Genomic DNA, 14,848 nt, shown 5'->3' with positions numbered 1-14,848 from the left:
AAAAAAATAAATAATAAAAAACTGTAATCCTCTTCTTGAGTTAAGACCCTCCAATGATTGGCCAGTGGCCACACCACCATATGCTGGTATCATAGTTAAGGCTTCCTCTGGGGGATCTCCATTTGTCCATAAATGAAGCCATTTTTTCTGCAAGCTTCTGCTATACAGAAAATCTAGGAAAAAATCTCCAGGTTAAATCTTCACTAAACTAACCAATGAGAATTCTCAGCAAGCAGGCCTTTTCCAAATCATAGTATAGCACCAGTGTGTGGAGAGAATGCAACCTCGGCATAAATATTTTTGCATTTGCATTAGGAAGGCTTCTCACTAGTTCAGATCATTGTAAAGTCCTGACGCGGTTTATAAAGATGTCTATGTTAGAGCATCCCTTTCAGTACTGTGGTGGAGTGGATGACCATGGATGGGGGGAGAGGGAGTCTTCAACTCAAGTGTTAAGATAACGGAGATGATTACAATGATTACACAACAGGTGAAGCTTTTTTTTTTTTTTTTTTAGCAAACAATGGGTTTGTAAGGAAATTGTTTTAATTAAAATGTCCCCCCCCCCCCCCAGTGTATTTTTTACTTGCAATGATTTGTAGAAATCAGCAAGAAGTACTCATTCCAAACCCTGGAGTGAGAGCTTCCAAAACCAGAGGTGGGGGTGAGTCATTTGTCCTTTACATGCACAGGTGCTTAGCGAGAAAGGAGAATTTCTTTCTCCTCATGTACAGCACCCCCATGTCAATGAAAATAGTGTACAGCAATCATTAGCACTTTATGCTATCTTTAGTTGTAATTGCATCATACCCAGTGTCATGTTCAGTAACCAGCAGAAGAGCACCAAACTACAGGGAGACAGAATACAATTGGGGACTGTGTATGATTTTGTTCCTTCTTTCCAATCATTCAAGCCCTGTACATACTTAGGATTTCTCTATGCCTACTTTGCTCTATGCAAAATCTTTTACTCACCATGCTGTACTTTTTTTTACCTTCCATCACTCCTCTACTTTTTGTTGTTGTTGTTTTTTAATAAAATAGTGTAACCATAGCACAGCTAACCAGACCTGGTCTACAGGGACATTTGACATACTGTAATTTAAATTACAATTTGCTAAATTAATGAGTTGTAGAAAGTGTTTTGTGTGCACAATTGTGGCTGCATTTTATAGTTTTACTTTTTATAAATACTGTGAGCACATGTAATACATAAAGCACCACTTTGGTGATAATGTCCGCAAATGATTTACAAAACAAAAATATTTAACTGACTTTGGAACATTGAAAGATCTTTACTTAGTGTGTTGTTTTATATAGTTACTAAGCTTAGAGTTTAAGCTCACATTGTGCCTTTGTGTTTACACTGTGTTCCTCCCCACAGCTTACTCCAGTACAGTGTTTCTCAACATTTTATTGGTATGTACCCCATTTTAACTGCTTGCCGACCGCGTCACGCCAATGGGCGTGGCCGTGGCGGCAGCCCCAGGACCAGCTAACGCCAATTGGCGTAAAGTCCTTGGGGCTTGCAGTGCAGCAGATCGTGCGCACGCTGCGCGCGCATCTCCTGTTAGTGGGCGGAGTGGAGCTCCGCCTTCACTCTCTGAGCGGTGGTTGCCGCTCGGGAGACTGTTAGACGGCGGAATCGCCGTCTAATTACATTGCACAGCGCTGCGATCTGCAGCAGCGCTGTACTGGGGACAGCCATGTGACACGGCTGTCCCCATGGGACACTAGAGAGCGATCGGCTCTCATAGGCAGAAGCCTATGACAGACGATCGCCGTTATTGGCTGTCTGTGGGGTGGGAAAGAGGGAGGGAAAACAAAGAGGAAAAAAAATGCACATTTATTTAAAAACACAAAACAATATTTGTACCATACAAACAAACACTGGGGAAGGGGGGCGATCAGACCCCACAAACAGAGAGCTCTGTTGGTGGGGAGAAAAGGGGGGAGGAATCACTGGTGTGCTGTGTTTTGCAGCCCTGCAGCTTGGCCTTAAAGCTGCAGTGGCCTTTTTGGATGAAAATAGCCTGGTCTTTAGGGGGGGGGGGGGGTAAAGCCCATGGGTCCTCAAGAGGTTAAACCCTGTGCTCATAAAGTACCCCCTGGCATGGCAAAATATTATCTCAAGTACCTCTTAACACAGAAATATTTAAAAGTAGCACAAAGTATCTGTTTCGAAACAGTTTCCAAGCATTTAGTATTGCTTTTAATTAACTAATATAAAAATTAAGTGTTGTTTACATAATTATTATCATTTTCTATAACTAAAATCTGTTATACTTAATTAACTATATCAAGCCCCAAATACCCACTGGACCCATCAGAAGTACCCTCCTGGGTACGTGTACTACATGTTGAGAACCTACACTCTATTATAATGGCTGAATTGAGAAGCTGCTCAAAACTGTTATTTAAAAGGAGAAATTTCTATCATGATTACTACTAAGGGCTGTGTGATGGGCTGCATCCTTTATTTGCCTTTTCACACTAGTGATCAAATCAGTCCTCTTCATGGAACGTATCACAATGGACCAATGAACATGTGAACAGACTCTAGGTTAAATATAGCATCCATTCAGATGTGCTGACATCTCCATTCTGTCTGCTCTCCATTGTGTCAATGACGGAACTAAAAGTCCAGACATCAACAATTTTTCCAAACACCCGATGGAATTCGGCTATGTCATAGATAGCATGCTATCTATGGACACAACCATTCAACAGTGAACAAGGGGATTTGTGCCGTGGATGGTCACAGGCAATTCAGTGTCACCAACCACAGCACAAACCCTTTGTAGTGTGACCACTTAAGCTCTGCTATGAAATGTTAAGAGAATGCCCTAAATATGAACTAAAACATACAATGAATTTACTTGTGTTACAGGTTAGTATCACATGTGACCAGAAATGCAGTTCTGAAGCAACTTTAACTTCTAACAAATGGCAGAGAGACAAAAACATGACAGTGTAATGTATGAGGCTTGGTCTCATGAAATATTGAACAGGTGGATGCCAAAGAATATGAAGTACTTAAAAGTGAAAGATGCATGTTATGATGATTGGATTCCTCTATAGCATTCCTAGAAACCAACAGAACAGAACAGCAACATTTATATGAAAATTAATAGAAGAGATTGATGCAGGCCAGATTTCATGCATTTGTCCTAAAAAGAAAAACCCAGAGCTGTGTCTGTAGATAGAGACGCATTGCTTATAAATGCATTCCATCTATATGAAATGGTAGCTATATAAAAATGTAGGTACACATTAAGTTACCAAATACAAAGTAACCAAGTCTTGTGCAGCCTACAAAGTAAAATGATGAATATGTCTTAATAAGTAATCAAGTTGCATAAAATGTTAATATGCAAGGCTATGACTAGGTCGCACCTAAGATTAGACAACGGGCTTGTTATCACAATGAGTTTCTTTATTAGTTTCCAATATTTATTGGAACACATAAAGCGTGAGCTGTTCTTTCTTAAGACTTCAACATTGACTTAAATAAAGCTTAATAGCATAGGGCTCTTGAAGCTATTACAATATCACACATTAAAATATACTCCATTTTCTTACATATACTTAGATGTGTAAAAAAAAAAATCAACAATATAAATGTCAGTATAGGCATATTTATGCATTAATATAGTTCAAGAGCCCTCTCTCATTACACAAGATAGCAGACCCAGAATTTCATACAGTACATGGCAGACAATATAGAGCATTTAGTAAAGAAAAACAACACCACGTACACACTGATAACAACATTGTTAGAACAATGTTTCTTTTCATACAGTCAGATGAATGTGACATTTTGGGGGGGGATTTGATTTGTCTTGCAAAACATACTGACTGAAACATGAACCACATAACTGTTTACTCCACAACACAGTTCTTACCTGTACAATCTCCAATTAGAACCAAACTCTAGCAAAGGCATCTTGGGTGGCAAAGTTTTACTGTGCCTAACAGTATTTCTTGTGTATTCCACAACACAAGAGAACACAAAGAAAGAATGCAATAGTACTTCAGCAAAATCATTTGCAAAGACAGGTAGATAATATTGCCTTTAATGGATCAGACTGTGTGTATATATGCACTACAATAAGTATGAAACTAAACACATTCAATGACCAGAGTGTATTCCTTGAGAGGTGTCCATAACATTCTGTGTCTCAATTGGTGTACACAGTCTGTGTCTATTCAAAAGCAGCATTACCGTATTTATACAGTGAATTGTTGAAAAAGCATCTAAGTTACATATTTGGTATAAGCAAGGTAACCCCAGCAATCATCAGCTCCTACAAGACTGTTGATAGTCTCTAACTACGTTTGCTGTATATTCATCACCCAAATCAGAGTTTGGCTTGGTTCACCAGTGTAAACATGCCTTTGCAGTTGGTTATGCACATCTTCTTTCCTCAAAACTAAACCCTCCCTACTGCATTAACAGGCTACTGTAACACCTGCAAATTAGCTTCACCCAGGTCATGGAAGTTGGTACCTCAAATCAATGAATAATGAACATAGCTGTTGGTTAAATGGATCAACTGGTACCAACTAATTCCAACTGCTATCTCTTAGGTGGTGCAAATTAACATTACTAAACTACTAGCAAGTAAAGTTGTATTACTACTGTCAAGTCAAGATATGTGTCTATGTCCATGGAGGACCTAAATGACTACAGAAGACAAGTTTCAGGGAAATGCATTTACCGGAATACATTTAGTACCCCTTTGTCCCGTAATATTTAAAATATGTCCCACTGCATAAAAATGTGCCTGGAAAATTCTGTTTATGCTGCTGAATTGCACCACAGGCGGTGTGAATGGCACCAAATTACTACAATGAGGCCAAGCAAGTGGTGGGATTCTGGGAGGGGTGTGAATGGGTTCTAACGTTTAGCACCATATAGAGAATCTCTGAGACATGATAGTTGACAGAGATTCACTGAGATTTCTTACTCTGCAGAGACTGACCTGCTTGTCCTGGCAACCCATTACATGGATTCTTAATCTAGTCTGAAGGGCAATGCCACCTCTTGTCAGACAAAGCTAAAATAGTATAAACAGGTATCACTTTCACATTTAAAATAGTTTTGAATGAGAATGTTTTCAATAAATTCATTGAAATTTGAATTGCATTAATTTGTCTAGAACAGAAAACAAGCATAAACTGAGCACTCCCTGTGATATGTCTGGAAAGCAAACTGATCCTCAGCACAGGTCCTCACTTATGGTAGGAACACACTAGGCAGAATCACATATGCATTTTCCATAGCACATAGTGGAAAACGCATATGCGATTCTGCCTAGTGTGTTCCTACCCTTAGACTTCAGAGTCAATTCACCCCTACCTCTCTGTGCCAGTGCCCTACTGGAGGGCACCTCAACTACCAGTGTCTGCAACAAATCTAATAATACATCTTGGATAAGGTGCCACTGATAAGGCACGTCACACAAAGTTGAAGGGAGTCCTGTATTAAGCGTGTACACATAATTAAAGATGTCACAGCTGGTCACTGCACTTTAATAGGGCAATACATATTTATTAAACATTTTTGAAAATATGCATGCAACGGAAAGACATCTTACCTAAACAAATGAAGGTACACACACGTTTTATTTCAAGGTAATTCTTTTAAAGAAGTCTAGTGACATTCAAAAGAGACATGACCGGGGCACACCGTCACTTTGCTCTTTAACGTCAGTGGCAGTGTATTCCATAGCAGCGTATGGCAACTGTTTTACCTTCTGTTGCAATGCTGACTCTATTCAACCACATTGAAAGGGACAGCACTGCATTGCCTTGCCCATAAGTACACACATCTAAGCAAAACAAAAGAAAGAGTCTATCCTACAGAATGCTGCACCCTACCAAGGGAATGTCTTTAATTGCTTTTATTTATGACAATACACCTTATCTGCTTGCCAACCGCGTCACTCGATGGGCGTTGCCACGGCGGCAGCCCCAGGACCACCTAATGCCGATCGGCGTAAAGTCCTGGGGCAGCACACACAAATATTTATAAAAACAAAAACAAACATCTAGGGAGCTCTGTTGGTGGGGAGAAAAGGGGGGGGGATGATCACTTGTGTGCTGTGTTGTGCGGCCCTGCAGCTTGGCCTTAAAGCTGCAGTGGCCCATATTACATAAAATGGCCTAGTCTTTGGGGGGGTTAACACTGCAGTCCTCAAGAGGTTATAGTAGTGTTCATTTCCCCATGGCTTGGGATAGCAGTTTTTAGCATTGGTTCCTTCTGTCTTTTTGCTTAATTGTATTTAATCTCTACCCAGTTGGCATGAGTGGATGGTGCTGTGCCTTTATACAATAATACAATACAATAACATTTCTATAGCGCTTATCTCCCATAGGACTCAAAGCGCTTAGGCTCTCTCAGATTCAGTAATTAGTAGGCCCTTTGTTTTGTTGCCCTAAGTTTGCCCATAAAACCAATGTCCCTGTGTATCACACGCTGAGACGCATTGCTGGAATCAGCTTAGCAACTCAACAGCATGCCCAAGCCCACAGTGCATTGAAATATCATGACTACATGTCAATCAAATTGTATGCCAAAAACCTTGTAAATGTTGATATAAGGGTGACATTTTTATTTTTAAGTTTTTCAAATTTACACCTCAATTTTTTTATTTAAACTAGTGCTTGTAACAACACCAAACCCATTATATTGTCACTAATTGTAGCCATGATTTTCTAGTGCATCTGATCAATGTACTGACCAATTCTGTCTTCAAACTTCATTGAACAATATCATTCTACTCAAAGGGAATGTGTACAATGCTATGATGCAAAATTTTCCAGGGCCATTTTTGAAGAGTCCTAGTAGTCCTAGTAGCAGTAGGCTTCATGTGTAAGGATGTACCATTCAATCCACTGACAACTACAGCAGCAAACAGCATCTTATATAGCTAGGGCCTCTACAATCATGTGGAATTTGTGGAAAACCAAGTATCAGAGTAAGGAAGAATCAAAAGTTAGGATGTTACCCCAGTAGTTACATCAATGCTGATGCTGAAGAGGAATACTTTTAATCTCTCCCTTTTTTTAAAACAAAATTCACTGATGTGGGAATAGTAACCAGTCCTCAAACCTGCTTGAGCTCAGTTTTCAGGTGATATGAAGCCACAAGCTTAGCCATATTGCATGCTAAGTGTTAGTATACTTATTAAGTACTTAAATATGCTTACAGTGACTTAAAATGATGTTCAACAACACAATGTGTTTACAATTCTGATTTAACATCTTGAATCTGTGTTTAAATACGAGCTTGACATTGCTTTGTTCGTAGTACAAAATCGGTAAATTACACTTGCATATACTATGAAATAGTATATGTTATAAGTACTTCAGAAAAGGGATGATAATGAGTGCAGAGTCATTTTACAACTGAAGTAGATTTATCAAATGTGGATCAGTGCATTGTAGCTTATTTACTATCCGTATGAGCACAGTGAAACATCTTTTATTTTATGGCATGTGTTTGATGTAACAACTTATATTGTACATACTGTCATTGGGGTTCCCTTAACTTATAAAACAGTAAAATAAATAATAAACATATGAATAAATAATATATAAATAAACATACTATTATTATTGGTTATGGCCCCAGTTTAAGTCATTTCAAGTGCACTTAAGTTTAAGTACACTGACACTTTAAAGATGTATTTGGTAAGCTGTCCGGTTAATTTATAGCTTTTAGGAAAGGAGCTCAGAGATGAATTGTAATTTGCCTTACACAATATAAAGGAGTTTCTCAGCTTATTACAATGTGTGTAAATGAGATTTCTCTTTATAGTCAGAGACCAGACATGATAGTTAGACAGCAGAGGCTTGCTGGTAGTAAGCCAGAGAAGGCCTTTAATGTTGCAGAGAAGTGGACATATAACCAGGCATCCAACAAATCATGTATCAACAGAGCAGGGAACCTGATCATGCGGTTACGATACAAAGTTTACCACAAGGAAGCATGCTGGAATATATAACTTATGTAGAAGATGCTTGAGAAAATTGACCAGTCTCTGATAACTTATAATAATAAAAACATCATTATTTTCTGCTGGACTGGGCTGGAAAAAAAAACAGCACTAATGCACAACTAACGAACACATCCTATCACACAACTGATAAACATTATTTCCCTACTCTGACCGTGTCCTGGCCACCTATCTGCCCTATGCCTTTAGGTACACGCTGACTTTAATCATGCATGTTGTGAGGGGAAATATCACGCATATTTTGTTGGGAAACAGCAAATATTTTGTTAATTATTCCTAAGCACATTTCTTTAACTCAAGCTGACATTGCATTGAATGTATGATCAACAAATGGTAAGTTCACAATACCTGATAGTATGTAGGCACTCAGCACTCCGTCCACGTTTTGCCCTGGGCAGCATAAGAAGCTCACTGCCAAAAACAAAGCAAGTCATTCATTGAGAAATGTAAAGACGATTCTAGGTGAAAGTAAATAGGTAAGAAGTGTTTTGCTTTATTAAAAAAATACTTCAAAACTGGAGAGAGACTGAGATTTAGAGCACTTCGTTATCACCTCTTATAACTAACGCAGGTAAAATGGAGAGCAGATGACTTCTAAGAAGAAAATGTTCCAAAAGTAGATTTATAAAACCTGGTACAACAAATTAAACAACAATTATATTTGGTCACTTATTTACGGATTAAAAAAAAAAGATAACAGATCTGCGTTTGGCAAATGTAAGTAAATCTTTAGGAATATCATATAATCTTAAGGTGAAATCAAATATGGTGTTTTCCATCAATGGAAAGTCAATTAGTGCGAGTGAGTAGAGAAATACATCTAGATGTGTATCATGACTTAAACAAATCAGGATCTCAGAAAAATAGTTGCTGATGCCTAGCTGGAAAAGGTTACAAGACCATCTCTAACTGTGTAGCCACCAATAATCAATAAATTGTGTACCGAGAAAATTCAAGATCATTGATACCCTATTCAGAAATAGTCAACAATCAAAGATGGCTCCAACAGCAAGGCATGTAATAGGCTACAAAGAAACAAAGGTTGACTTCTAAGCAACTGAAGGGCTATCTTACATTTGCAAATGTTGATGTTACTGAGTCCACCATCAGCAAAACACCGAAAAGCAATGGTGTATGGCACGGTTGCAAGGAAAAAGCCACTGTTCTCCCCAAAAAATATTGCTGGACATGAACAATTTGCTTAAGATCATGTAAACAAACCAGGAGGATGCTGAAAAAATATTTTGTGGATAGGTGAAGGCAAAATAGAATTGTTTTACTCACATTAGGAGCATTATATTTGGAGAAAGAAAAATACTGCATTTTAGCATAAGAACCTTATCCCATCTGTTAAACATGGTATTGGAAGTGCTCTTATTTGGGACTGTTTTGATAATGATTCTGAGCCTAGTTGGCTTGCCATCATTGATGTAAAAGTGAATTCTCCACTATATCAGATAATTCTAAAAAAAAATGTGAAGGAACTTTCCATGAATTAATTCTCAAGAGACAAGGGGTCCAACAAAAAAATAATAATCCTTAACATATAAATCTTTCTACGTGAATGGTCATGTCAAAGTCCAGAATTTAATCCGATTAGACCTAAAGTAAATGGTTTATTTGAGGAAACCCACCAACATCCTAGGGCTAAAGCTGTATGGAGGAATAGACTAAAACTCATCAAAGTCGATTTGCTTGTGCAGGACTGATCAACAGTTATTGCCTGCTAGGTACACACCATACAATTTTCTGTTAGATTCTTCTGTTAGATGTACCTACAACATGGAAAAAAGCTATCTGGCAGGTAAATCTAAGAGAAAATGTAACAGGAAATTGTATGGTGTGTACCTAGTGGGACTCGCACCAAATACTGAGAGCACAATTCAGTTACTTTTGCCACATGCAGATACAGTTAGGTCCATAAATATTTGTGTAGAGACATTTTCTAATTTTTTTTCTGTATATTATTACAATAAATTTTAAATGAAACAACTTGCAACAGTCCTGCACATGCACGATTCTTGAAAGAATGAATTGTGCATGCACAGATTGCCAGCAGGAGAACAGAGGGGGTCCAGAGAGATGCAGAGGGACATCTACTACTACTACTACTACTACTATGGGGGGCTGGAAGATGCCCAGATAAGTACAATAGTAGATATTTAAATCCAGTTCAGGTTTCCTTTAAAATCAGATTATGTTTTAGGTCAGATTGTATCTATACAGTATAAAGATATAGCAAATTTTAAGTGTTCAGAAATGTTACAGCATCAGTATTTAGTCCATGGCACAAATTATACTGTGATGACACAAACTGGATCTTTCAAGATTTGCTCTTATTGACATATTCTGTAAAGCTGATGACTGAAAGACAGATTACTGTCACACAGTTTGATTGTTTGTGGTAAAGAACAAAAATTCTGGTGCCATCCCATGTCCTCCCTCTACGGTGAACTTTTTATCAAATCAGCTTGGCAGGAAAAACATGTGGCCAAGTAGTAGTTCACTTTTCATTTTTCCCTTGAGATAAGCCAGATCGAGAAATGTATCCCTCCTGTCACTCTCCATATGATCATTTGGACAATATAAAGGAAAGTTCTTTAGAAGTATAACTATGCCTCCATGTTCAACTACCATTTAGTGTCTGTAGGCACATTGACATGCAATGGCATGCACACATACCTATCTTGATCAGATAAATACTGACTGTCCGAGTCCCTTGACCTATGAGTAACTGGACTGCGGGAGGCATCATGGTGTCTAGTTGGAGACCGTGATCGTCTCATTTGATGAATTTCATCCAGACTCCTGAAAGTAGCCATCATAAAAAAGACACACAATCAGAACTAAAAGCACACAATACATTTACCATGCAGTGGCCTGAAAATGTAAACACAAACAGAGCTGCACAATATGCAGTCTCACATATTTGGTAGCAGCAGTGGTCCAATGATCCCAGCAGTTTGCTGAAAAGCAGCTGGATCCAAGTACCTCCAGCCTGCCCCTTGTGACCAACCATGCTCTGACCTCTTTGTACAGGCAGAGAATCTAAAAAAGCATGAATGACATTGGTTATGGAGGGGCTCTGTCTGGGGCTCTAAGTTCTCTGACCAGGGCTGTGGAGTCGGACTCAGAGTGGAGGGGTCGAAGCAATTTTGGGTACCTGGAGTTGGAGTCAGTGGTTTCGGAGTATTTTTGTACCAAATCCATAGCCCTGTCTCTGACATACAGCCTCCCACCTGGACTTACTGCTGCCAGCAAGTACTGTATGTCAAGCTACAAATTTTGTTCTCTATAATCTTTACACTTGACATCTGCAGAGCCCTTTGTGAAGATGGAGTAATTACAAAAACATTTCTGCAGCCAATCTACACCAGGGCTCTTCTGTAAATATGTACAAATCCATAGAAATGGAGCTCCATGACACCCACTCTACCCCCCAATCATCTCCACATTGGATGGAGTTAAACTCATCGTCGAAGATAAGAAATGATTGAGCTTCAGTGACAGACGCAGCCATGACAAATCTGTTTGCAGAGGATAATGAGGCAAGAGATTGTACAAATTTTCATATGGTTTTCATATTCTCCTTAGGCAGAGTTGGCACACTGCAGCCTGTCACTGAAACTGCAGTCTTGTCACATCTTTTACACCAGCACCCTCCATCAGCATGATGTTTACAGTATAAAGTAGTCACAAAAAATATTTTTTAGTCATTTAAAATATTTTTTTCAGTCACTGTAGATTTACTACAAAGCTCCAATTCTAAATTATTAACCTCCTTGGTTATAATTTAGATTTCCTGAATTCCCGAGTTTGTGTCAGGGTTACTTTTAAAAGCAATAAGCGGTAACCCTAAGCTACACTGGTGAATACTGGAGGGATGGCTGTTTGCAGAGTGCGCTCTAGTATTACTCACTTCCCCAGGATCTAGCAGCAGCAGCCTCTTTTCTTCATGTCCTCCTGAGGATGGTCTTGGTATAGTGGCAGGATCATTTGCTCTGGGATTGTACTGGCTAGGTATCTATTTATCTCTAACATTCATTTCAATCTGAAAGAATCTATACTATTGATGGTTCCATTTATACAAATTAAAGTAGTCTCTGTCATCTGGCACTGTTGGGGATTGGTTGGTGCAGGATAAGTGTGCTTTCTGGTTGCTTGAGACTCAATGTTTAAAATAGGCCTTGCTAATACAGTACTATACCCCTCTCTATATACATAACATGAACTTTGTATTACATGTTAAAATACAGTGAAGGTATATTAATCTTGGGGGAACCGTGGAACGTCAGAGCTCATAAATAGCCTAAGAAGTTGGCTTTCACCAATGTGAGTACTGCCAGAGATTTGTGCTAGTTGGATGAGACTGCTGGTTAGTTGAGTTCTGGGTAACCGGGACTACTGTATACAGTTTGTGCTTGAAAAAGTGCTAGTAGATGCCCAAAATGGACTGGTGCATCACACTAATTTGTTAAAATTATTAAAACATATTTGTTTGCACACCAAGTCACTACTGAAGAAATTGTTGGACACTTTTTTAAAATAAATTGTTTTTTTTTTTGCAAACTATACCCCATTGGTAAAGCAGTGGTGAGATGACAACCCTTTGGGATGTAGTTTTCTCTTTTTCATGATTATTATTGAATGATGTAGAAATGGATAAGAACCCTCAGGAACATGTCTTACCTCTGTAATGGCACATTTGGTAAACGTGAGCGGGTCCTGCCCTGATCGTCAACACGGTGGGGAGATACAGAACGTGAGCGGTGATGGGCCACTCTTTGTTGTTCTGGCACTGTTAATGTTGTGGATCTGCTTTGTCTAGCATTAGACCGTGAACCTAATAATGGAAAAATTTGTGTGTGAAAAAAAATAAAATGTTCTTAAAATAAAGTAGAAGAAGAGTAGAAGAACATATTTGCACAATTTGAAGAATAAAGGCTCTGAAACCATGCGCTTTTGATAGTACATATAAATAATATGTATTGAATTAATGAATACAATACATGGAATTACAGCTATACAAAGCATACATTAGTGAACATATTTCTGTTAATTGCTATAATCAAGCTAAAATGTTCAAATAAGCATGAAAACATGATTCATTTGAAAAAGGCTTGTTTTAAAATATAAACTAAAATAATAATAGTGTGGCAATTCACATGCAAATATTCCCACATGAAAACAAAGTACATGAAAAATAAGAGTAATTTCTAGTTCTGCCATGTTATAGCAATTGCCAAACATATAATAGAATGACATATTTTCTTATGTTCAACATAAGGCCAACAATGAGATCCCATAGGCAAGGCAAAAACACATTATCAAGCAAATTCAGTAACAGCGTAAAATGTAAATTGATGACAGTTCAGGATGGTGGTTTCTTATTGGTTCCTATTGTTTACTGCAGTGATCTACAAACTTGGCTCTCCAGCTGTTAAGGAACTACAAGTCCCACAATGCATTTGCCTTTATGAATCATGAGAGAGAGAGAGATAGAAAGGTGTGTACATCAAGTAAATGTAGAAGTTCCATTCCATTTTTTTAGGATTATTTTAGAAGCTATAGATGTGTCAGGACATTGTAGATTATAGCAGAAGGACCAGGGACCATCTATTATCAAAGTATCAGACATTTGTATGGAAGAAAGGTAAAACTGGAGTATCACCAAAGTGGACAGAGTGGCAGTATTCAGGGGGTTCATTTATTTAGCCATTTGTACCATATTTGTATTTCTTTTTAATCCCACTATGCATGATTCCTATTATGATGGCAAACAGTCTCAGATATAGATTTTTTTTTTTACCCTGGAATGTCTTCTTCTGGCATTATACCTAATTGTTATGTTTAAAGTTCTAGAGAAATTGGGCTTTCCCTGGGACAGCCAAAGACTATGCATCCAAAAATGTCCTTAGTTATAATGGTGTGAGATATGTTTGATGGAGTATGTACGGTTGGATTATACTGTCATGTAGACGGGGCAACACCAACTTTACAGCCTTCAAGGCTTCATCCCAATGAGCATAATACAAGTCAACCCCTCCTTGTTCCCACCTTTCTATAGAAGAGCTTTGGATTGGAGAGCATCTTAGGAGAGTATTGAATTGGTTTAAAGTGAACCGGAGGTGAAAACAAACTAATGAGAAAAACAATTATATTTATCCTTCTACTCCTAAAAATGACCTTTAGATATCTCATGGTTTTATTTTATATTTAAACATTTACAAAGTAGGTTGAATGTTTTACGGTCTCTAATCAGTGGCAGCTTATTAAGTGTCCCAGAGTTAGAAAAATGTCAATAGTCCATGTATTTTATCTCTCCCTGCCCTCAGAAGTTTTCTGCCATGAAATGAGCCAAAACCAATTCCAGGAACTTGGCGAAATAAATTATTCTGATTTTGGAAACATTTATTGCTGTAATTTGCATATCAGTGATTAATATATTGCTGACAAGGTACCAACAAGACAGAAACTGTCACTTCAATGCCTAGAAATTAACGCTTTCAGGCAGCAAAATAAAACAAGTAAAATAGCCTGGTTATTAATATGTGTTGTACTGTGCAAAAACATATTTTATCTCATCATGTCACATATCTCCTCAGGTACACTTTAACCACTTAAAGAGGAACTCCAGTGAAAATAATGTAATATACAGTAAAAAGTGCTTCATTTTTACAATAATTATGTATAAATGATTTAGTCAGTGTTTGCCCATTGTAAAACATTTTAAAACCATGATTTACATTTATAACATGGTGACATTTTTACTGTTGGCGGCAGGTGATGTAGCTGCTGCATGCTTTTTAGGCATTTGGAAATAG

At 38.1% G+C, this 14,848-nt stretch overlaps 1 protein-coding gene across 18 annotated transcripts in view; it reads right to left on the bottom strand.

Annotated features, from left to right (window-relative positions):
- The window catches only part of RIMS1 (regulating synaptic membrane exocytosis 1), a 443,920-nt gene that overhangs the window by 204,543 nt on the left and 224,529 nt on the right, over positions 1–14,848 (bottom strand). For 10 of the 18 annotated variants that reach the window (XM_068281486.1, XM_068281464.1, XM_068281474.1 and 7 more), the window contains 4 exons: positions 12,714–12,867; positions 10,707–10,832; positions 8,373–8,435; positions 3,906–3,983 (listed from right to left, as the gene is read on the bottom strand). In XM_068281486.1, the coding sequence (XP_068137587.1) occupies positions 3,906–3,983; positions 8,373–8,435; positions 10,707–10,832; positions 12,714–12,867 (421 nt within the window). The remainder of the gene's footprint in view (positions 1–3,905; positions 3,984–8,372; positions 8,436–10,706; positions 10,833–12,713; positions 12,868–14,848) is intronic. The other 8 variants (XM_068281468.1, XM_068281470.1, XM_068281471.1 and 5 more) reach the window with 1 other exon arrangement.

The sequence above is a fragment of the Hyperolius riggenbachi genome, chromosome 4 (genome assembly GCF_040937935.1).
Source record: "Hyperolius riggenbachi isolate aHypRig1 chromosome 4, aHypRig1.pri, whole genome shotgun sequence".
NCBI lineage: Eukaryota > Metazoa > Chordata > Amphibia > Anura > Hyperoliidae > Hyperolius > Hyperolius riggenbachi.
Note: the sequence above shows the minus strand (reverse complement) of the source record. Positions and strands in the feature narration are given on the sequence as shown.